This window comes from Rhinopithecus bieti, unplaced genomic scaffold (assembly GCF_001698545.2).
Source record: "Rhinopithecus bieti isolate Rb0 unplaced genomic scaffold, ASM169854v2 scaffold_18548, whole genome shotgun sequence".
In the NCBI taxonomy this organism is placed as follows: domain Eukaryota; kingdom Metazoa; phylum Chordata; class Mammalia; order Primates; family Cercopithecidae; genus Rhinopithecus; species Rhinopithecus bieti.
This window is the reverse complement of record NW_016809526.1, coordinates 2,014,862-2,038,674: the sequence shown is the minus strand read 5'-3', so window position 1 is coordinate 2,038,674 and position 23,813 is coordinate 2,014,862. Positions and strand designations below refer to the sequence as shown.

Genomic DNA, 23,813 nt, shown 5'->3' with positions numbered 1-23,813 from the left:
TTCACCAACTCTGATAGTTGATGAATGATTATTATACCTTATTTTTCATTGTTTCCCTCATTTACCCATTTCTCTAATGCAAGGTAGTACCTGATGACATCTTTGTTATTCTCTATGGTAGAGCAGTACTGGCCATACAAGTAATAAATGACTATAGGCCAGGTGTGGTGGCTGACACCTGTAATCCCAGCACTTTGGGAGGCTGAACTGGGAGGATCGCTTAAGTCCAGTACAACAGCCTGGACAACAAAGTGAGACCCCATCTCTGTAAATTAAAGTTTTAAAAATAGTAAAATACGGCCTGGACAACATGATGAAACCCCATCTCCACTCAAAATACAAAAATTAGCTGGGCGTGGTGCATGTGTCTGTACTTGGGAGGCTGAGATGGGAGGATCACCTGAGCCCAGGAGTTTGAGGCTGCAGTCAGCTTTAATCGCACCATTACACTCCAGCCTGGGCAACAGAGTGAGACCCTGTCTCAAAATAGATAAATAAAATAAAATGAATGATTATTAGTGGATGGGTAGAAGTAGGGGAAAAAAATGAAGAACATTGAATAATAGGCATTTTTTAAAGAGCTGTGTTTAACCCCTGGCTCGTATTCTAGTTGTCATCATTGTGACTGTTTCTGAGTTTTCTTATCTCCACACAACATCAGCCTTTCCTGATAGAATTTATTTTTTCTGTTTTTGTCTACTACTTTTTTTTTTTTTTTCCGAGACAGGGTCTCACACTGTCACCAGAGCTGGAGTGCAGTGGTGCAATCAAGGCTTACCACAACCTCAAATTCCTGGGCTCAGGTGATCCTCCCACGTCAGCCTCCCAAGTAGCTGAGACTGCGGACATGCACCACCATGTCTGGCTAATTTTTGCAGTTTTTTGTAGAGACAGGGTTTTGCCATGTTGCCCAGGCTGGTCTCGAACTCCTGGGCTCGAGTGATCTGCCTTGTTCTCCCAAAGTGTTGGGATTACAGGCGTGAGCCAGTGTACCTGGCATTGTTTCCCCAGCGAGAGACTGGACTAAGTCGAGTTTAAAGAAATGAAGGAAATTGTTTAAGTTTGATAAACTATTGAAAGGGCATAGAAACTTTTAAATAGGAAAGTCTAGTCCAAGAATATTAAGTTTATGTTTCAAGTTACTCTAAGTGATGAAAAGGGAGCCAGGAAGAAGGCTTCAGGACAAGATTGAGGCCCCAGAGCAGTCTTGGAGAGTGACTGTTATGATGTTTTATTTTTATTTCTGCTTTTCAGGATGTGTTTTGTTTTGAAAGCTATAAATTTTGTTTTACAGTATGCACTGAAAAAACCATATGGTGTACTGTATAAAAGTAAGTCATGATTTCTTTTACTGTATTTTAAATGATTTTGTTTCGTTATAAAAGTAACCACTTTATGGAAGATTTGGAAAACAAAAAAATTTTTTAAAGATCCTAAAATTCCTTACAGTTATTAATATTATAATTTCTTTCTTTTGTTCTGTTTTTTCATTTGTATTGAATGTCCTTGCATAGTTGTGACCTTAGCCTATATATTTTATTTTGAAATACTTATAGATTTACAGAAAAGTGCAAAAATAATGCGGAATTTCCATATACCCTTCACCTGGCTTCCCCTAATGTTACATCTTGCATAACCATAATGCAGTGATCAAAACTAATACATTAACACTGATTTACTAATGTTAATCAAATGACAGACACATTTGATTAGCATCAGTTTTTCTTTTTTCCTTTTTTTGAGACGGAGTCCTGTTGTCGCCCAGCTGGAGTGCAGTGGCGTGATCTCTGCTCACTACAACCTCCACCTCTGGGTTCAATCAATTCTTCTGCCTTGGCCTCCCATGTAGCTGGCATTATAGGCACATGCCACCATGCCTGGCTCATTTTTTTGTGTTTTTTTGTTTTGTTTTGTTTGAGATGGAGTCTAGCTCTGTTGCCAGGCTGGAGTACAGTAGCACGATCTCAGCTCACTGCAACCTCCGATTCCCTGGTTCTAGTGATTCTCCTCCCTCAGCCTCCCGAATTGGGATTACAGGCACATGCCTCCACGCCCAGCTCAGTTTTGTATTTTTGGTTGAGATGGGGTTTCGCCATGTTGGTCAGGCTGGTCTCAAACTTCTGACCTTAGGTGATCTCTGTACCTCGGCCTCCCGAAGTGCTGGGATTACAGGTGTGAGCCACCACGCCTGACCCAGTTTTTTTTTCTTTCTTTTCTTTTCTTTTTTTTTTTTTGAGACAGAGTTTCGCTCTTCTTGACCAGGCTGGAGTGCAGTGGCGCGATCTCGTCTCACCGCAACTTCCGCCTCCTGGGTTCAAACAATTCTCTTGCCTCAGCCTCCCAAGTAGCTGGGATTATGGGCATGCACCACCATGCCCGGCTAATTTTGTATTTTTAGTAGAGACGGAATTCTCCATGTTGGTCAGGCTGGTCTCGAACTCCCGACCTCAGGTAATCCGCCCACCTCAGCCTCCCAAAGTGCTGGGATTACAGGCGTGAGCCACTGCGCCCAGCTCTAGTTTTCCTTTTAATACTCTTTCTCTTCTAGCATCCCATGTTGCATTTAGTTTTCATGCCTCCTTAGTCTTCTCCAATTTGTGACAGTTCCTTAGTCTTTCCTTGTCTTTGATGACCTTGACATTTTTGACAAGTACTTGTCAGTTATTTTGTAAATTATCCCTCAATTTGGGTTTAGATTTTCTCATGAATTGATTGAGGTTATGCATGTTTGTCAAGAACACTACAAAAATGTTGCACTTTCCTCATACATTCTTCTGGATTCTAATCCAGTGTTCTTAATATTGTTGCTTAAATTGTTCTGTTTGGCAGTTGGGAACCCCCCGTTTGTTTGTTTGTTTTAATTTGAGACAGAGTCTCTGTCACCCAGGATGGCGTGCAGTGGTGTGATCTCAGCTCACTACAACCTCCGGCTCCTGGGTTCAAGCGATTATCCTGCCTCAGCCTCCTGAGTAACTGGGATTACAGGTGCCCACCATCACTCCCAGCTAATTTTTGTATTTTTAGTAGAGGCAGGGTTTCACCATGTTGACCAGTCTGGTCTTGAACTTCTGACCTCAGGTGATCCACCAGCCTCAGCCTCCCAAAGTGCTGGGATTACAGACGTGAGCCACAACTCCCAGCTGGGAACTCTTGGGACGGAGTCTCACTCTGTCACCCAGCCTGGAGTGCAGTGGCGCAATCTTGGCTCACTGCAAGCTCCGCCTCCCAGGTTCACACTATTCTGCTGCCTCAGCCTCCCGGGTACCCGAGTAGCTAGGACTACACAGGTGCCCACCACGCCCGGCTGATTTTTTTTTTTTTTTTTTTTAAGTAGAGATGGGGTTTCACCGTGTTAGCCAGGATGGTCTCAATCTCCTGATCACGTGATCTGCCCGCCTTGGCCTCCCAAAGTTGGGAACTCTTTTAGTTTGGATCCTATGACCTTTCAACATGCCTCCTGTTTTTGAGCACTTCCTTACTTTCTAACATCACAAAATTCTCTGGATTCATCTTGTCTTTTTCCTTACCACAGCCCTGGAATAAGCTACAGTCATCCCTCAGTATCTGTGGGCGATGGTTCCAGAAACCTCCCCTTCGATACTAAAATCTGGGTATGCTCGTCTCTTACATAAAATGGCCTAGTATTTGCATATAACCCACGCACATCCTCCTGTATACTTTTTTAAAAAAATGCTTCCCATAAAAGTAAGTCACATATACTTTAAATCGTCTCTCGATTACTTATAATATCTAATATAATGTAAATACTATGTAAATCGTTATAATGCTGTATTTTCTGGTTTATCCTGCTTTTTATTGTTCTTTTTTCTTTTTATTTCTTGATTAACTTTTTTTTTAGGGACGGGGTCTCACTGTCACCCAGGCTGGAGTGCAGTGGCATGATCATAGCTCACTGTTGTGAGCCACTGTGCCTGGCCCCCCCCCCCTTTTTTTTTAAAAACACACTTTCTTTTTCTATTGAATACTAGCAGTCTATGGTTGGTCAAATCAATCCATGGATGCAGAATCCCTATGTACAGAAGACTATTTATTTTCCACAAGCCTGTAAACTCCATGAAAGCAAGCATCTTGTTTGATGTAGTAGTATAGTATCACTAGCTCCTAGAATGGTGGCCTGGCATGTAATAGGCACTGAATAAATATTTGAATGAATGAATATCCTTTCAATTTTTTTATCATCTGAATATAAAATTACCTTAATATATTAATTGTATATACTTATTGAAGTTATTAAAATTGCAGTCACTTTTTTGATATTCTTAGGAAAATATTACAAGACCTTTTGAGGATCAGACATCACTGGTAAGTACAATAATCTTTATGATTTAAGAGAACATATAAGTAGTAATTATTCAGATTAATTCATTTGTACTTCAAATTTGTGATTTTTTTTTTAAATTAGAGGTCATCCTATGTGAGGGAATTTTGATGTAAAATGGAGAGGAAATACTTTAAAAGGTATCTATAGATCTTTCTTTTCACTGTGGCTGGGAAATGTGTTATTCATTGCCTGCAAATATATTGATAAAATTTTTAAAACTTGGCCAGGCGTGGTGGCTCACGCCTGTAATCCCAGAACTTTGGGAGGCCAAGGCAGGTGGATCACCTGAGATTAGGAGTTCAAGACGAGCCTGACCAATGGAGAAGCCCCATCTCTACTAAAAATACAAAAAAAAATTAGCCGAGTGTGGTAGCAGATGGCTGTAATCCCAGCTACTCAGGAGGCTGAGGCAGGATAATCACTTGAAGCCGGGAGGCAGAGGTTTAAGTGAGCCAAGATTGCGCCATTGCACTCCAGCCTGGGCAACAAGAGTGAAACTCCAGCGCAAAAAAAAAAAAAAAAAAAATTAAAACTTGAGTTGCATTTAAAGGACATAATGAATTTTCAAAAGGAAGTTTATTATTGATCTATTTTATACAGCAAGTTTGAGTTCTAAAATATGATTCTTCCTTCAGATGCTTTTACTTTTTTTTTTTAAGACTGGATCTTGCTATGTTGCCCAGGCTGGTCTCAAATTCCTGAGCTCAAGCAATCCTCCTGCTTCAGTCTCCCAAGCAGATGGGACTACAGGTATGCACCACCACAACCAGCTTGGATACTTTTAAAACAAGAAACACTACCTGAATTATTGGTAACAGATGTCAGTTGTTTTCCTAGAGTTAATCAGATTCTTGTTTGAGTATATAGTCAACCAAAACTAAATGAAAAAACTAGTAAGTGAAATCAAAGATTGTTTATAGCAAATGGGGAATGATGAATGGACTTTCAGTATGTGATGATACTAGTTTCTTCCTTAAGAAAATTAGTTTCTTCCTTAAGAGTTGGGCCAGACACAGTAGCTCACGCCTGTAATCCCAGCACTTTGGGAGGCCAAGGCAGGAGGATTGCTTGAGCTCAGGAGTTTGAGACCAGCCTGGAAAACATAGTGAGACCCCGTCTCTATTTAAAAAATTAAAAGAACTTAATATGATTATGTTTTCTTGATAGGAACCCATTGTTTATTTTGAAATAGGGTCTGGCTCTGTTGCCTAGGCTGGAGTGCGTTGGAATGATCTCTGCTTGCTGCAGTCTCCACCTCCCAGACTCAAGCCATTCTCCCACCTCAGAAGCGGGCACTACAGGTGCACAACACGATGCCTGGCTAATTTTTGTAGAGATAGGGCTTTGTCATATTGCCCAATCTGGTCTTAAACTCCTGAGCTCAAATGATCTGCCCGCCTTGGCCTCCTAAAGTGCTGGGATTATGGGTGTGAGCTATTGCACCCAACCAGGAACCCATTATTTGTTGTTGTTTTTTCCTTAAGCTCACTTGACTTTTGTAATATTTTTTTCTTTTAGTTAGCGAATTTTAAAAGAAAGAAATTAATGATTAGTTAGATTAAAATCAAATAATCTTATTGTAACTAACTGCAGTGAAAATTAAGATAATATCGATAAAATGCATTTTACTCAGTTTTTTTCAAATTACTTTTATTTGTCTCATGTTTTTTACAGTCATTTGTTGAAGAGATCCTGGAAGTAAAAATATAAGATTTATCTCAGAATTCTCTCTTTCGTATACCACTTAATCAAGGCCTGCTTTTGTTTTGTGATACCATAATGCTTTTAGTTGCATGACCACTTTGTGGCAGTGTTCCATAGTGAAAGCTGTAGCACTTGAGCTTTTTTAGTCTAGTGTTGATATAACAGCTTTTCTTACTCTTAAGTTTGTGACATTCCCTCTCTTTGATCTCCTATCTCCAGATACAGGATATATTTATTAGCTATATGAATCCCAGACCTACAGAGCTCAAAATGGCTGTGGAAGGAGTGGTTGTGTGGTCAATTTTCTCCTCCTGACCCTCTCCACACATTTTTTCACTATGATCTTGGAGAAATGAGTTTTGCTGCTTTAGAACAGGGGTTGGCAAAAATACACTGCTTGCAGACCAAATCCCTCTTTGTGTGAGGCTTATGAGCTAAGAATGGTTTTTACATTTTTAAAGAGTTGGTTAGGCTGGGCGTGGTGGCTCACGCCTGTAATCCCAGCGCTTTGGGAGGCCAAGGCGTGTGGATCACCTAAGGTTAGGAGTTCGAGACTAGCCTGACCAACATGGATAAACCCCGTCTCTATTAAAAATACAAAATTAGCCAGGCGTGGTGGTGCATGCCTGTAATCCCAGCTACTCGGGAGGTGAGGCAGGAGAAGCACTTGAACCCAGGAGGCGGACGTTACAGTGAGCCAAGATCGTGCCATTGCACTCTAGCCTGGGCAACAAGAGTGAAACTCCGTCTCAATTTAAAAAAAAAAAAAAAGAGTTGGTTAGGCTGGGCACCGTGGTTCATACCTCTAATTCCATTGTTTTGGTAGGATGAAGTGGGAGGATTGCGTGAGACCAGGATTTCTAGACCAGCCTAAGCAACATATTGAGATCCCATCTCTTAAAAAATTGGCAGGAAATGGTGGTGGGAGCCCAAGTACTAACTGTCTGGGAGACTGAGGCAGGAGGATCAGCTGAGTGCAGGGGTTTGAGGTTATAGTGAGCCATGACTGCACCACAGCACTTTTAGCCTGGGCAGCAGATTGAGACCCTGTCTCACACAAAAAAGAAGAGTTGGTTCAAGACAAAAGGATGAGCCTAAAATACTTATTATATGGCTTTTTGCAGGTAATTTGACTACCCCTGTTCTAGAATTTTAAGAAATAAAAAGCAGACTTTGTGGAGAATGGGATGAGATTATATATATATGTACATATATACACATTCACACACACGTGTGTGGGTATGTATATAAAACACTCAAGTATATATGAACGGTGTTTTGTGGAAAGCTTTGGGATGTTAGTCATACCATGAGAATGTTTTTAAAATTTTAAGAAAGTAATTCCATTGATTTAGACATACAAAATAAATATATATATTTTACTTGAGACAGGGTCTCACTCTGTCACCCAGGCTTGAGTGCTATGGCACCATCTCGGCTCACTGCACCCTCCGCCTCCTGGGTTAAAGTGATCCTCCCACCTCAGTCTCCTAAGTAGCTGGGACCACAGGTGCATACCACCACACCCAGATATTTTTTTCTATTTTTACTAGAGATGGGATTTTACCATGTTGCCTGGGCTGGTCTCCAACTTCTAAGCTTATGCGATCCGCCTACCTCAGCCTCCCAAAGTGCTGGGGTGACTGGCAAGAGCCACCACACCTGGCCATAAAAAATATTTTCTGGACACCTACTTTGTTCAGGACATTGTACAACATTGTACAAGGTGTGTTCACATGACATCGCATGTGGCCTTTGCAAATTTTTGCAGGAGGTGGTATTATCCCTACTGATAAAGTTAATTCTCAGAAAAGATTATTTGTCCAGATACTTAGTGGCAGAGCCTGAATTCTTGGACTTTCTGACTCTGCATCCCTCATACTGGTTGTGAACAGGCCAGGTGGGTAGTTGTTTGCCCTTTATGCTTCTGTTTAGAGACTAGAATCAATGATAACCAAACTAGGGGCCCATACCTCAGAGTCTTGTAAGGAGTAAAGAAAAATTGAGGGTTATGACTCTGTCATCTGGTCTTTTTTTTTTTTTTTGAGACAGAGTTTTTGCTCTTGTTGCCCAGGTTGGAGTGCAATGGTATGATCTCGGCTCACCGCAACCTCCGCCTCCTGGGTTCAAGTGATTCTCCTGCCTCAGCCTCGCAAGTAGCTGGAATTATAGGCATGCAACACCATGCTTGGCTAATTTTGTATTTTTAGTAGAGACAGGGTTTCACCATGTTGGCCAGGCTTGTCTCAAACTCTGACCTTAGGTGATCCGCCCACCTCGGCCTCCCAAAGTGCTGGGACTACAGGTGTGAGCCACTGCGCCCGGCCTTTTTTTTTTTTTTTCTTTCTTAATAAGAGGCTTTCCAATTGATTTTTGGACTAAAACATGTTGATTCTAATTTTTCTGCTAAGAGTGGTGATCTCAGTAAACTGAATCAAAGCATGTGGGATGTGGAGACTATAGGTATAGTGTAAAAATTGCTGTCTAGGATTAGAACCCCACACTTAGATTTTTTACTACTCTGAAATCTGTAATGGAAGTCTATACTTCTGAGAACCAAATGGATAAGATCTCTCTCTTTCTGTTTTCCAAGATGTTGTCACTGTGTCACCCAGGCTGGAGTGCAGTAGTGTCATCACAGCTCACTGCATGTAGCCTTGATCTCCGGGGCTCGAGTGATCCTTCCTCCCACCTCAGCCTCCCAAATAGGTGGGACTGTAGGTGCTCACCACCACACCCAGCTAATTTTTTGTATTTTTCATAGAGACAGGGTTTCACTATGTTACTCAGACTGGTTTCAAACTCCGGATCTCAAGCCATCCACCTACCTCAGCCTTCCAAAGTGTTGGGATTACAGGCATGAGCCACTGCACCCAGCCAGATAATTTTTTTTTTTTTTTAAAGACAGTCTCGCTCTTGTCACCCAAACTGGAGTGCAGTGCTCTTGTCGCTGAGGCTGGTATGCAATGCTCTTGTCGCCCAGGCTGGAGTGCAATGGCGTGATCTCGGCTCACTGCAACCTCTGCCTCCCAAGTTCACTGAATTCTTCTGCCTAAGCCTCTTGAGTAGCTGGGATTACAGGCATGCATCACCACGCCTGGCTAATTTTTTTTATTTTTAGTAGAGACACGGTTTCACCATGTTGGCCAGGCTGGTTTCAAACTCCTGACATCAGATGGCCTCAGGTGATCCATCTGCCTCAGCGTCCCAAAGTGCTGGGATTACAGGCATGAGCCACCTTACTGGGCCTCATGTGTTTTAAATGTATGCAATGATAGTAGTGATATCCTGTGAGTTAAAGGGATTTGTTCAGCAAATGAAACACTTGGTGTGCTATTCCAAAATGACAGCATAACAAAATAAATGGTTTCATTTTATTTATTAACTGAATAGTTTTCATGTATTCTTAGTCTTGAAATGTATATCTTTTCCCTAAGTACCCCAAATCAGAAAACTTGAAGTAAAAAGCTAGAAATACTTTTCCCCTGTATTTTCCTTTCTGGTTCATTAAGTCTTCATTAACTTCCACTGGAAAAAAAAAAACAACTGGTATAGTTTTTTGTTTTGTTTTATTTTTTTGAGACAGTCTTACTCTGTCCCCCAGGTTGGAGTGCAGTGTCGCATTCTCAGCTCACTGCAACCTCTGCCTTCTGGGTTCAAGTGATTCTCGTGCGTCAGCCACTAAGGTAGCTGGGATTACAGGCGTGTGCCGTCACACCTGGCTGTCTTTTGTATTTTTAGTAGAGACAGTGTCTTATCTTGTTGGCCAGGCTGGTCTCAAACTCCTGATCTCAAGCAATCCACTCGCCTCGGCCTCCTAAGTGCTGGGATTACAGGTGTGAGCCACTGTGCCTGGCCTGAGTTTAAAGGTAAGATTCTTAAAGTTCTTAAATGTATGCGTTGACTAAAAGGGATTTATTTGATTTTATAGGAATTCTTTTCAAAGAAGTCAGATTGTTCTTTATTCATGTTTGGCTCCCATAATAAGAAGCGGCCAAATAATCTAGTAATAGGTAAGTATAATTTACTTTTTAATGTTTTCACTGTTAGAGTCAACTTGTTAGCAGCAGTGAATTCATATGGGTCTGGAGCAACTTGGTTCTTGCCTCTTCAGAGGAAATAATTCATCCAAGGGGCACAGGCAGGGTAAGAGACTGAGGGAATTATTTGAACAGGAGTGAAAGTTTATTAAAAAGTTTTAGAGCAGGGGCCTGGCATGGTGGTTCATGCCTGTAATCCCAGCACTTTGGGAGGCTGAGGTGGGTAGATCATTTGAGGCCAGGAGTTCGAGACCAGCCTGGCCAACGTGGCGAAACCCTGTCTCTACTAAAAATACAAAAATTAGCCAGGCGTGGTAGCACATGCCTGTAGTCCCAACTACTGGGGAGGCTGAGGCATGAGAATTGCTTGAACGCAGGAGGTGGAGGTAGCAGTGAACCAAGATGGCGCCACTGTACTCCAGCCTGGGCGACGGAGTGAGACCCTGTCTCAAGGGGAAAAAGAAAAAGTTATAGAGCAGAAACAAAAGGAAGTAAAGTACCCGTGGAGCGCCAAGCAGGCAACTTGAAAGATTCAAGTGTGCTGTTAGACCTTTGACTTGGGGGCTTTATACATTGGTATGCTTCAGGGGTTTGGTGTCTCTTCTCCCTTGGTTTTTTTCTTTTTTTTTTTTTTTGTTTTCTGAGACGGAGTCTTGGTCTGCTCCATTGCCCAGACTGGAGTGCAATGGCTCAATCTCAGCTCACTGCAACCTCCACCTCCCGAGTTCAAGCAATTCTCCTGCCTCAGCCTCCTGAGTAGGTGGGACTACAGGTGCCCACCACCATGCCCAGCTAATTTTTGTATTTTTAGTAGAGACGGGGGGGAGGGTCTCACCATGTTGACCAGGCTGGTCTTGAACTCCTGACCTCAAGTGATCTGCCCACCTTGGCTTCCTGAAGTGCTGGGATTACAGGTGTGAACCAGCATGCCTAGCCTCCTACCCTGATTTTTTCCTTGGGATGAGCTGTCTGCCTGTGCAGTGGCCTGCCAGCACTTGGGAGGGGCCACATGCACAGTGTGTTTATTGGAGTTATACATATGCTTATTTGAAGCATAGAGCAAGGTCATATACCAGTTAAAGTCTGCCATTTTGCCTCCTAGTGTGTGTGCTTGAGCCCACCCACCCAACTCCTGAGATCTTATTGGGAAGCTGCTGATTACTAGCCTCAGGTGTTATCTATTTCTTGGGAGCCGGCCTCTCCTTGGCACTGGCTGCAACCAATTATTATTTTAGAGAGACAGTTAAACAGCCGCCTGACCATCACCTGATGGTTGCCTGACATTCCTGGTTGGGGTGGGGTGAGTGGGCAGCCTCTCCTGTCCTGTGCATGTCTGCCTATCTACTATAACAAGCTCTGTGACTCAGATTAACTGATGGTATTGAGGGATCAGGAGTAATCAATAAGCTGTAAACTAGTTTGGTGGGGTTTTTTGGTTTTGTTTTCACCTTGTGACATTGAATAAAAAATGTTTAGATCATGTCGGGCACGATGGCTCACGCCTGTAAATCCAGCCCTTTGGGAGGCCAAAGTGGGTGGATCACTTGAGGTCAGGAATTTGAGACCAGCCTGGCCAACATGGTGAAAACCTGTCTCCACTAAAAATGCAAAAAAATAGCCAGGCATGGTAGCACACACCTGTAATCCTAGTTACACGGGAGGCTGAGGGAGAATTGTTTGAACCAGGGAGGTGGAGGTGGCAGTGAGCTGAGATCATGCTATTGCATTCCAGCCTGGGTGACACAGCAAGACTTCGTCTCAAAAAAAAAAAAAATTATGTCAGTCTGCAAGTAAAGAATGGGGCATATAAATAAATATGACTCTACCAATACAGTGAAGTGCCACAAGTAAGAAAGAATATGAAAAGATTCCCTGGTAATTCATGTTTCTTAGAATGCCATTGCCTTCTGTCTCTGTTGGAATCAAATTCTGGTTTAAACAGGAACCGTGGTCTCTTCGGGCTCTCAGCATCCCTGCCTACTTGGTTGTAGATGCAATACGATTACTTTATACTTGCATTGAGTGTCTCTGAGCTCCCACATAGCATGGATCCATTGGAATTGGGGGGAAAAATTATCCTAAGATGTAGATTTTTTTTTTTAGTATGAAATATATATATATATAATGTACTAAATCAATATTAGAGTTAATGTATCGACCCATGTAAATTAACCTTTCTTTAATATCTATTGAATACGTAGATTTGAAAAAGAACCTTTGCCTCGGTGTATTGAGATTGAGCCTGGCATGCTCACTGGCTTAGGCAAGCCCTTTACCTTCTGTGGGCCATCATTTATTCTTGCATAAAATAAAGGAGTTGGGCTAAGTAATGTCTAAGATCCTTTCAATGACTAATATCATAACAATAAGTAGAGTTGAAAATGTAAGAAAGTGGGATATGTTTGCGGGATTATAGGGAGAAAGAAAAGAGGCAGATATTAGGACATTTTGAATATACAGTTAATATACAGTTCATGTAGGTATATGTAAGGTGGCTCTTTGGGAAAAATACATGCTTAAAAATACATTTTCCTTCCAGGTCGTTTGTATGACCACCATGTGCTGGATATGATTGAATTAGGTATTGAGAATTTCATCTCTCTAAAAGACATTAAGGTAAGATACTCATCATAGAAATGAAAAGTATTTTGTAATGCTTCTCTTGGCCAGTAGTGACATCTTGTGGTGAAGAGTAGATCAAGAACTTTGTGTTTTTATTTTGACATGCTCTAGGATAAAAATGCAATTTTATTTTACCTTTCTTTTAAAAAGAAGAATATATTTGTAGTGCATAGCAACATATGTGGACCTTGTGGCTGGTAGACTTCAGACTGTGGTTACTAATTCTTGTCTAGGCCATAATTTATTTATTTATCTATTTATTTATTTTTTGCTTTTTTCTTGCTTTTTTCATAGTTTGAATTTATTTTTTATTTTTTTGTTTTATTTTATTTTTTTGAAACAGGGTCTCACTCTGTCACCCAGGCTGGAGACCAGTGGCATGAACATGGCTTACTCAGTCTCGACTTACCGGGCTCAAGCAATTCTCCTACCTCAGCCCCCACAGGTGCATGCCAGCACACCCAGCTAATTGTTTTGTATTTTTTTTGTAGAGACAGGGTTTTGTCATGTTGCCCAAGCTGGTCTCAAATTCCTGAGCTCAAGGGCTCCCCCTGCCATGGTGTGAGCCAAAGCACCCGTAGGCCTATAGTTTAAATGCTGTCCTCTTCCTCTCAATTATCACAGCACCTATTTTATGGAAACTTAGAAAAACCTGTAGAATTTTCAAATTGAGCCCTCTTGTAAACCCAGGAAGCTCTGGCTGATTCTATAGTATTTTGGTTACTAACCACCAAATGGCAGCTCAGTTCACCCTTGGGGAGTTGCATCTTTTGTGTCATCTTCGTTTTAATGATACTATGAAATAGAGTGTTCTAACTCAGCTCTTAGGTACAAATTGGACTACTGTTCCCTCAGAACTCTGCTTCAGGCTTAATCTATCTTAGCAAATACATTATTTCACCTAGACCTCATAGCAATCTGGGTAGGGCCTAAGTAATTTTCTTTTTTGTATAGATTTGGAGATTGTGGCCCATAGGGGTTTCATTGGTGAACTAGAATCACACATATGGTCAGTATAACCAAGATTAGGACTCCAGGGCTTTGGGAGAAGTGATATTATTGTTGGTAATAGAAAGTTATGTAACTGCTCTCAGTTTATGGGTTTTTGAGGCTCATGGTCTAGTCGGAAGAATTGTAGCGAAAATGTATAATTACTCCTTTCCCTGCCTGACTTTAAGAGAGGACATGCTTTCCAGGTTTGGGTAGAATTCCTTTACTAAGCAACTTTATCCCATGAGTTTGGAAAAAAAGGTTCTTACCAGATCCCCATTTAGTCAGTCACCCCAGTTTCCTCAGGTACAGGTGGAACAGTGATCTGAAATTGGATTTAGAGGCAGAACACTTGGATTTGAGGCCTGTCTTGGCTATTTAGATGACATTTGTGACCTGACAAGTTAATGGCTTCCTTAACCTTCAATTGCAATCACATATAAAATAAGTATAACAACATCAAAGGAGATAATATATGTGAAAGTGCTTGTCAGTAAAGATAATGTTTTGGAAAGTATTTTGTAAAGTACATAAACTGTGATACTTGAATATGGTGAAAGCCCTCATATTATTTTCTTTCTGTTTTTTTTCTTTGGAGACAGGGTCTTGCTCTGTCACCTAGGCTGGGGTGCAATAGTGCAATCTCATTTCACTGCAGCCTTGACCTCCTGGGCTTAAGCAGTCCTCCTACCTCAGCCTCCCAGGTAGCTGGGACCATAGGTGTGTGCCACTTCACCTGGCTAATTTTTTTTTTTTTTGTAAAGACAAGCTCTCACAATGTTGACCAGACTAGTCACAAACTCCTGGACTCAGAAGATCCTCCTGCGTCAGCCTCCCGAAGTGCTGGGGTGCCCAGCTGTCATATTATTTTAGTGTCTCTTTGGGGGCATGCACAAATCTCTGGAGATGACCAGCGTAACCCCGTTTCGCCTTTACCACTGCCACTAGCTTATCACCAGCTTAGTGAGAGGGAGCACTGGCTGATGAGCACGTGCCAGCCCCTTTACTCTTTCCATTTCAGTTCCAAAGCAATGAAATACTTCATTCACTGTGCAGCTTCTAAACTGGGCCACAGTCCAGGCTCTCATGCCTGTAAGCCCATCACTTTGGGAGGCCCTGGCAGGAGGATTATTTGAGGCCAGGAATTTGAGACAAGCCTGGGCAACATAGTGAGACCTTGTCTTGTATATGTGTAAAGTAAATCGGCTAGGCGCAGTGGCTCACACCTGTAATCCCAGTAGTTTGGGAGGCCAAGGCAGGCAGATCACCTGAGCTCAGGAGTTTGAGACCAGCCTGGCCAACATGGCAAAGCCCCATCTCTACTAAAAATAAAAAAAGTAGCCAGGCATGGTGGTGCATGCCTATAATCCCAGCTACTTGGGAGGCTGAAGCATGAGAATCTCTTGAACCCAGGAGGTGGAGGTTGCAGTGAGCCGAGATCATGCCACTGCACTCCAGCCTGGGCGACAGAGCAAGACTTTGTCTAAAAAAAAGAAAATAAAAAAGTAAACTGGACCACAAAACCATTATTGTCAGGTTTCATTTCTTTTTTTTTGTTTTTTAGAGGCAAGGTCTCATTCTGTTGCCCAGGTTGGAGTACAGTGGTGGGATCACCGCTCACTGCAGCCTTGGATTCCTGGGCTCAGGCTATCCTGCCTCAGTCTCCTGAGTAGCTAGGACTGTAGGTGTGTGCCACCAGGCCCTGCCAAAAATTTTTTTTTTTTTTTAAAGAAATGGGGTCTCACCATGTTGCCCTGGCTGGTCTCAAACTCCTGAGTTCAAGCGATCCTTCCGCCTTGGCCTCCCCAACCACTGGGATTACAGGCATGAACCACTGCACCCAGCCCGGGTCTCATTCTAAACAAGAACCGTTTAAATTGAACACTACGTTTTCACTCATGGAGTATATATATAACTATAAATTTTATTAATTGAGAATGTGCTTACATTGGCAATTCTTACGTGTACTCAGACTTATTAGGCAGTCCTTTTTTTTTTTTTGAGATGGAGTTTTGCTCTTGTCGCCTAGGCTGGAGTGCAGAGTGGCATGATCTTGGCTCACTACAACCTCTGCCTCCCTGGTTCAAGCGGTTCTCCTGCCTCAGCCTCCCAAGTTGCTGAGATTACAGGCGCCCACCACCATGCCTGGCTAATTTTTGTATTTTTAGTAGAGACGGAGTTTCACCATGTGGGCCAGGCTAGTCTTGAACTCCTGATCTCAGGTGATCCACCTGCCTTAGCCTCCCAGAGTGCTGGGATTACAGGCGTGAGCCACCGTACCCGGCCCAAGTCTTTCACTTTTTACCCCATGTTTTTTTTTTTAATGTTCTAACACCAGTGTCACCAATACCCCATTATTTGGTTACAGGTTTATATTTTTAATTTGTTTTGGTACACTTTCCCCTATTTTCCCTTTACTTCTCCTTTGTTTTTAAGATGTTTTGCTACGTATTTCTTACCTCACCTACCTACTTTTGTTGCCAACCCTCTTTCCTCCGTTAACTTGTCCGTCCCCTCCACCATCCCCACCAGACAGAGTCTTGCTATGTCACCCAGGCTAGAGTGCAGTGGCACGATCTCGTCTCACTGCAACATCTGCCTCCCTGGTTCAAGCAATTCTCCTGCCTCAGCCTCCCAAGTAGTTGGGATTACAGGTGCCTGCCACCATGCCCGGCTAATGTTTTGGATTTTTAGTAGATACAATGAGAATATTTAACTCTTTAAACAAGCTCAATGAGAATATTTAATATTAGACTCTACCAGGAAATTGAGTATTCTAGGAGTCTGTTTTCTCAAGATGGCCATACATCGGAAGATGATTATATTGAATGAAATAAGACTAGCCTGGACAACATAGTGAGACAAATTAGCCTTGCATGGTGGCATGTGCCTATAGTCCCATCTACTTGAGAGGCTAAGGTGAGAGGATTGCTTGAGCCCAGGAGTTTAAGGTTGCTGTGAGCTATGATCGCTCCACTGCACTCTAGCCTGAGTAACAGAGTGAGGCATCATGTCTCCCTCACCGACAGAGTTTCACTCTTGTTGGCCAGGCTGGAGTGCAGCGGCGCGATTTCGGCTCACTGCAACCTCCGCCTTCCAGGTTAAGGAGATTCTCCTGCCTCAGCCTCCTGAGTAGCAGGATTACAGGTGTGTGCCACCACCCCCAGCTGATTTTTGAATTTTTAGTAGAGACGGAGTTTCACCATGTTAGTCAGGCTAGTCTTGAACTCCTGACCTCAGGTGATCCACCCACTTTTGGCCTCCCAAAGTGCTGGGATTATAGATGTGAGCCACCGCGCCCAGCCAGCTCATCTGTTGTAGACTCCTACCTAGTTCAGGGTCTTCATGATGTGCATGTGACTAGCACTTTTTTTTTTTTTTTTTTTTGAGATGGAGTCTCACACTGTCACCCAGGCTGGAGTGCAATGGCGTGATCTTGGCTCACTGCAACCTCCACCTCCTGGATTCAAGTGATTCTCCTGCCTCAGCCTCCCAAGTAGCTGGGATTACAGGCGTACACTACCATACCCGGCTAATTTTTTGTATTTTTAGTAGAGACAGAGTTTCACTATGTTGGCCAGACTGGTCTCGAACTCCTGACCTCATGATCCACCTGCCTTGGCCTCTCAGAGTGCTAGGATTAGAGGCATGAGCCACCGTGCCCGGCCGTGACTAGTGTTTTAAAAAAATGGAATAGAGTAAAAAATATCAGTGCTATATGTATTAAGGGTTGGGTTTTTTTTTTTTTTTTTTTTTTGGAGACACGGTCTTGCTTTGTCACCCAGACTGGAGTGTAGTGGTGCTATCTCAGCTCACTGCAACCTCCACCCCAAGGTTCAAGTGATTCTCTTGCCTCAGCCTCCCAAGTAGCTGGGATTACAGGCATGCACCACCATGCCCGGCTAATTTTTGTAGCTTTAATAGATACGGGGTTTCGCCATGTTGGCCAGGTTGGTCTCAAACTTCTCACCTCAAGTGATCTACACACCTCAGCCTCCCAAAGTGCTGGGATTACAGGTGTGAGCCACCGTGCCCAGCCAATTACTGTTTCACATAACTTTGATTTGTATTTGTATGATGTGTATACTGGGTGACAACTTCAAATTTTTTTTTTTTTTTTTTTTTTTTTTTATTACTGTGCATTGTGGTCAGGATGGTTTGGAAGCCAAAAGTTGTTGTGGATGATGCTGTGCTTTTTGTTCCCTTCTGTATACCTAAATAGACTCTATAGACCTAGGGTCAGACTGGCATGGCTGGAGCATGGAAGACCTGTTAGATCTGGAATGTCCTTTCAGCTTCTCTATCAGACAGACAGATGTTAGGCACATCTCCATCTCCAAAGTATAGACCGTTAAGGTTCCGGGTTTGGAAGTAGAGAATGTCAACAAGAGTGGTCATGGTGAGCAGCAAAGCAACAGGTGACCTCTGGTCCTAGGGCAGAGGGTGTTTGGTTTTGTACTGTTTTTGTTTTGTTTTGTTGCTGGATTTTAGATAGCCCTTGATTTTTGGTCAGAACAGAGAATTGATAGGCAGCCCAGACCAAGTCATTCACCTTCCTCCATAAATTACTCATTCAGTTAAAGAATTTTTACTACTTCATTTTTTTCCTCTTTGGTGGCTTCTAAATCCTCTTTTTAATCACATCACATTCTATTTGGTATAAAAAATCTACAATTGGTGAAAATACTTTTTATAGTGAGAGTTTCAACACTGCTGATGAGAATTGGTCTATACTTTCTATAGCTTATATAAAATTATTGCTTCTCATGTGAATGTCTAGTTGGTAGTTTAACTTAGCCTTCATTTTATTTTTATTTATTTATTTTTTTGAGGGTCTCACTCTGTCCCAGGCTGGAGTGTAGTGGCGTGAGCACGGCTCACGGCAGCCTGGACTTACCTGGGCTCAGGTGATCCTTCCACCGCCAGCCTCCCAAGTAGCTGGGACCATAGATGTGCACCACCACGCCTGGCTAATTGTTTTGTGTTTTGTTTGTTGTTTTTTTTCTTTGAGACGGAGTCTCTGTCACCCAGGCTGGAGTGCTGTGGCGCTATCTCAGCTCACTGCAACCTCCACCTCCCATGTTCAAGTGATTTTCCCGTCTCAGCCTCTCAAGTAGCTGGGACTATAAGCACACGCTGCTGCACCTGGCTAATTTTTGTATTTTTTAGTAGAGGCAGGGTTTCACCATGTTTGCCAGGCTGGTCTCAAACTCCTAACCTCAAGTGATGTGCCTGTCTCGGCCTCCTAAAGTGCTGGGATTACAAGGGTCAGTCACCGCGCCCAGCCTGTTTTGTATTTTTTTATAGAGACCGCATTTCCCAGGCTGGTCTCAAACTCCTGGGCTCAAGCGATCTGCCCATCTTGGCCTCCTAAATTGCTGGGATTACAAGTGTAAGCCACCACACCTAGCCTAAAATCTTCTTTTTTTTTTTTTTTTTAATTGAGACGGCGTCTTGCTCTATCACCCAAGCTAGAGTGTAGTGGCATGATCTCAGCTCACTACAACCTCTGTTTCCTGGGTTCAAGCGATTCTCCTGCCTCAGCTTCTGGAGTAGCTGGGACTACAGGCGTGTGCCACCACGCCCAGCCAACTTTTGCTATTTTTAGTAGAGAAAGGATTTCACCATGTTGGCCAGGCTGGTCTTGAACTCCTGACCTCAAGTGGTCAGCCCGTCTCTGCCTCTGGAAGTGCTGGGATTACAGGCGTGAACCACTGTGCCCAGTCCATAGCCTGCATTTTAAAATACTTTTTATACGATATAGTAGGAAAGGTACAGTGATACGAATAAATTATAATTAAATTTATTTATTCGTTGAGACAAGGCCTCGCTCAGTCACCCAGGCTGGAGTACAGTGGCACAATCATGGCTTACTGCAGCTTCCACCTTCTGGGCTCAAGCGATCCTCCAACCTCACGTTCCGAGTGTCTGAGACCATGGGCACTCACCAACATGCCCAGCTAATTTTTAAAAGTTGTGTTTGGCCGGGTGCAGTGGCTCACGCCTGTAATCCCAGCACTTTGGGAGGCCGAGATGGGCGGATCACCTGAGGTCAGGAGTTCGAGACCAGCCTGACCAACATGGAGAAACCCCATCTCTACTAAAAATACAAAATTAGCCAGGCGTGGTGGCGCATGCCTGTAGTCCCAGCTACTTGGGAGGCAGAGGTTGCAGTGAGCCAAGATAGCGCCATTGCACTCCAGCCTGGGTAACAAGAATGAAACTCCATTTCAAAACAAAGGTTTTTGTAGAGATGAAGTCTCACCTGTTGCCCAGGCTGCTCTTGAACTCACTCCTGGCCTCAGGCTGTCTTCCTGCTTTGGCCTCCCAAAGTGCTGGGATTATAGGCATGAGCCATCACACCTGGCCTTAAAAATTTATTTTGATTCAGGGATGCTGGCCATCAGAAGGCTATTTTGGTTAGTTGGTTGTATTGTGTTGTGTTGTGTTTTGCTTTTGCAAGTGTAACTTTTATTATTTGCATAGACTAATGTTTAAAAAGCCCTTTACATCATTCTTTTGCCATCTTTTATTTGCTAATGTAAATGAATGGGACAAAGAATGGGTTTTTTAGTATAGAAGTCTAGAAGCTTAAAAACGTCATTTTAGCCAGGCCTGCACCTTTAGCCTAGCTACTTGGAGGATGTCTTGAGCCCAAGAGTTTGAGTCCAGCCTAGGCAACACAGCGAGAGCCTGTCTCTTTAAAAAAAAAAATCCCACCTCTGTTTTTACCTCTAATATCAGTATTCACAGACATAGTTTTAGAACAGTTAAAATGTGAAAACAAATTAGTGTAAAGTGCCAACTACTTTAAAATCAGTATAGGCCAGTCACCGTGGCTCTCACCCATAATCCCAGCACTTTGGGAGGCCGAGGCGGGTGGATCATTTGAGGTCAGGAGTTTGAGACCAGCCTAACCAGCATGATGAAATGCAGTCTGTACAAAAAATACAAAAAAATTAGCCGGGCATGGTCACATGCACCTGTAGTCCCAGCTACTTGGGAGGCTGAGGCAGGAGAATCGCTTGAACCTGGGAGGTGGAGGTTGCAGTGAGCTGAGATTGCGCCACTGCACTCCAGCCTGGATGACAGAGTGAGACTCCATGTCAAAAATAATAGTAATAATAAATAAAATAAGTATATAAATAGTTTAGACTTTGGTAATTATATAATTGCACTTTTTTTTTTAGAACAGTAAATGTCCTGAGGGAACAAAACCCATGCTAATATTTGCTGGTGATGATTTTGATATAACAGAAGATTATAGAAGACTAAAAAGTCTTCTTATTGGTAAGTATTTTAGCATTTATTATCTTCAGAGTAGCTCAGGAAGGCAGTCTCAGACTGTCACTGGTGGCAGTTTGCCACTTTAGGTTTGTAACTTCTTTTTTCTCTTATTTTAAAAATAATATTTATATACTTAAAATAATGGAGTGCTTCACAAATTTGCAGGCCATCCTTGCACAGGGGCCGTACTAATCTCTGTGTGCTCCCAGTTTTGGTATATGTGCTGCTGAAGTGAGCACGACTTCTTTTTCCTCCTTTTTTTGGACCTTTCTTTTTTTTTCCCCCCTTACCAGCAGCAAGAAAGTACCTAAGTGTCTCGGGAGAGTTAAAGCAGCTGTTGTACTGTCCAGATGATTATTTCCCAATGTGTTAGTAACTTAGGTATTACATAGGAATTTTTATAAAATTCCTGCACCCATCTCCTGTCATTCCTAGCATCATTTAAAATTAAATTTAGAAAGTTGAGGGATTAAAATTTCAAGATTGTATGTATCACTGACTTCCAACTCAAAAACCTTAATTAGTTTTTCTGAGTTGAATATACAAGGCCTTTCACAATATAACCAATGTAACTTGGTCTTCTTGATCTCCTATTTCTTTTTTCCATTAGAAAGGGTTTATTGCCAATGTATTATTTACATTTCTGTTGTCTATTCTGGTATTACTCTTACTTATCCAGTTTCTACTAATTCATTTAAGTGTCAGATTGTCAAGTTTGTTTTCTTCTCCAGGAAGCCCTCAGTGACCTTCCCAGCTCCTTTTTTTTTTTTTTTAAGATGGAGTCTTGCTTTGTTGCCCAGGCTGGAGTGCAATGATGTGATCTCAGCTCACTGCAACCTCCACCTCCCGGGTTCAAGCAATTCTCCTGCCTCAGCCTCCCAGGTAGCTGGGATTACAGGCTCCCGCCACCATGCCTGGCTAATTTTTTTTTTTTTTTTTAATTTTTAGTAGAGATGGTGTTTTGCCATGTTGGCCAGGCTGGTCTTGAATTGCCAACTCCAGGTGATCCACCCTCCTTGGCCTCCCAAAGTGCCGGGATTACAGATATGAGCCACTGCGACAGGCCCCGCCTGGCTCATTTTTACTTTATTACCATCATCATCCTAAGTGCCAGGCATATAGTAGACACTTCATATACACTGCTTCATTCTAACAAGAGCCTCGTGAGGTTGTTCTACAGATAACCAACACCTAGTGAACTATGCTAGTTCTTAATGATTTGTGTAATGAATGTATGGACTACATCCTTTTCTGTTTTTTTCTCCTTTATGAGACAAGTCGTGCTCTGATGCCCAGGCTGGAGTGCAGTAGCTTAATCATGGCTCACTGCAGCCTCAACCTCCCAGGCTCAAGTGATCCTCCTACCTCAGCCTCCTAAGTAGCTGGGAGCATAGACACATGCCACCACACCTGGCTAATTTTTAAAATTTTTTTTAAGACGGGGTCTCACTGTGTTGCCCAGGCTGGTCTTTTTTTTTTCTTTTCTTTGAGACGGAGTCTCGCTCTGCCGCCCAGGCTGGAGTGCTGTGGCCGGATCTCAGCTCACTGCAAGCTCCGCCTCCCGGGTTCATGCCATTCTCCTGCCTCAGCCTCCCGAGTAGCTGGGACTACAGGCGCCCACCACCTCGCCCGGCTAATTTTTTTTGTATTTTTTAGTAGAGACGGGGTTTCACCATGTTAGCCAGGATGGTCTCGATCTCCTGACCTCGTGATCTGCCCGTCTCGGCCTCCCAAAGTGCTGGGATTACAGGCTTGAGCCACCGCGCCCGGCCCCAGGCTGGTCTTGAACTTCATGACTTAAGCAGTCCTCCCACCTCAGCCCCTCAGAGTGCTGGGATTACAGTTGTGAGCCACTACACCCAGTCTCCATGATTTTTAGAAGGTTACTAATACTTAGCATTCCGCAATTCTATTTGCCAGCTGTTTTATAACTCTAGAAAGTAATTTAATTTTCCAAGAGATTGGTACTAATTTAAAGGGTCTGGGAGTCTGTCTGTCTGTGTCTCAATTTTTTTTTTGGAGACAGCATCTTGCCCTGTCATTCAGGCTGGAGTGTACTGGTGTGATCAGGTCTTACTGTAGCCTCAACCTTTTGAGCTCAAGCAGTCCTCTACCTCCTGAGCAGCTGGGACTACGGGTTCATACCACCATGCCCAGCTAGTTTTTATTTTAATTTTTTGTAGAGATGGGGGTCTCCCTATATTGCCCAAGCCGGTCTTGAACTCCTGAGCTCAAGCGATCCACCTGCCTCAGCTTTCCAAAGTGCTGAGATTACAGGCATGAGCCACTGCACCTAGCTCTCTCCAATTTAAGAAAATCTTACTGAATTTTTTGCTTCTTCTTCCTCATGGGGTTCCATCATGAGATTCAGCTTTTCCTGCACAGTGCACTGTTACTCTCAAAGCAGCAGTCCTTTATGTTCCTATTTCACCTCATTGTTGATAGCCACGAGGCCTCCATCTGATGCTCAGTGGCATTTTCTACTTTATTCCATTTGAGCTTTCCTTGCACCATGCTTACAAGCTTATGCTACACTTTTTGTTACCCTTCTTTTAGATTTTTATATACTTTGCCCTAGATCATTTTGAAAATTGATGGCATATAAAGTTAAGTTGTATGCACGTGCTTTACAAATCTGAGCCCACCAAAAAAACTTTGTGACAAACATATTGCTTTCATTTTTTCTTTTGGGATTATTTTGGTCTTTATTATCAGGATTATAATTTTAGGGGAAGAAACCCAGTCACTCATTCTTGGCATTGTAATCTTTAGAACTTATTTCCCTTATTAAAGAACCACTATTATCTGTTTAATCTTTACAAAAGTTC

General features: G+C 42.8%; 1 protein-coding gene across 5 annotated transcripts in view; it reads left to right on the top strand.

Moving 5' to 3' along the window:
- RPF2 (ribosome production factor 2 homolog) overlaps nucleotides 1-23,813 on the top strand; it is a 43,470-nt gene that overhangs the window by 5,623 nt on the left and 14,034 nt on the right. For 4 of the 5 annotated variants that reach the window (XM_017889665.1, XM_017889666.1, XM_017889668.1 and 1 more), the window contains exons 3-5: nucleotides 9,978-10,059; nucleotides 12,626-12,702; nucleotides 20,889-20,988. In XM_017889665.1, the coding sequence (XP_017745154.1) occupies nucleotides 9,978-10,059; nucleotides 12,626-12,702; nucleotides 20,889-20,988 (259 nt within the window). Of the gene's footprint in view, nucleotides 1-1,294; nucleotides 1,332-4,282; nucleotides 4,324-9,977; nucleotides 10,060-12,625; nucleotides 12,703-20,888; nucleotides 20,989-23,813 lie in introns of all 5 variants that reach the window. The other variant, XM_017889669.1, reaches the window with a different exon arrangement.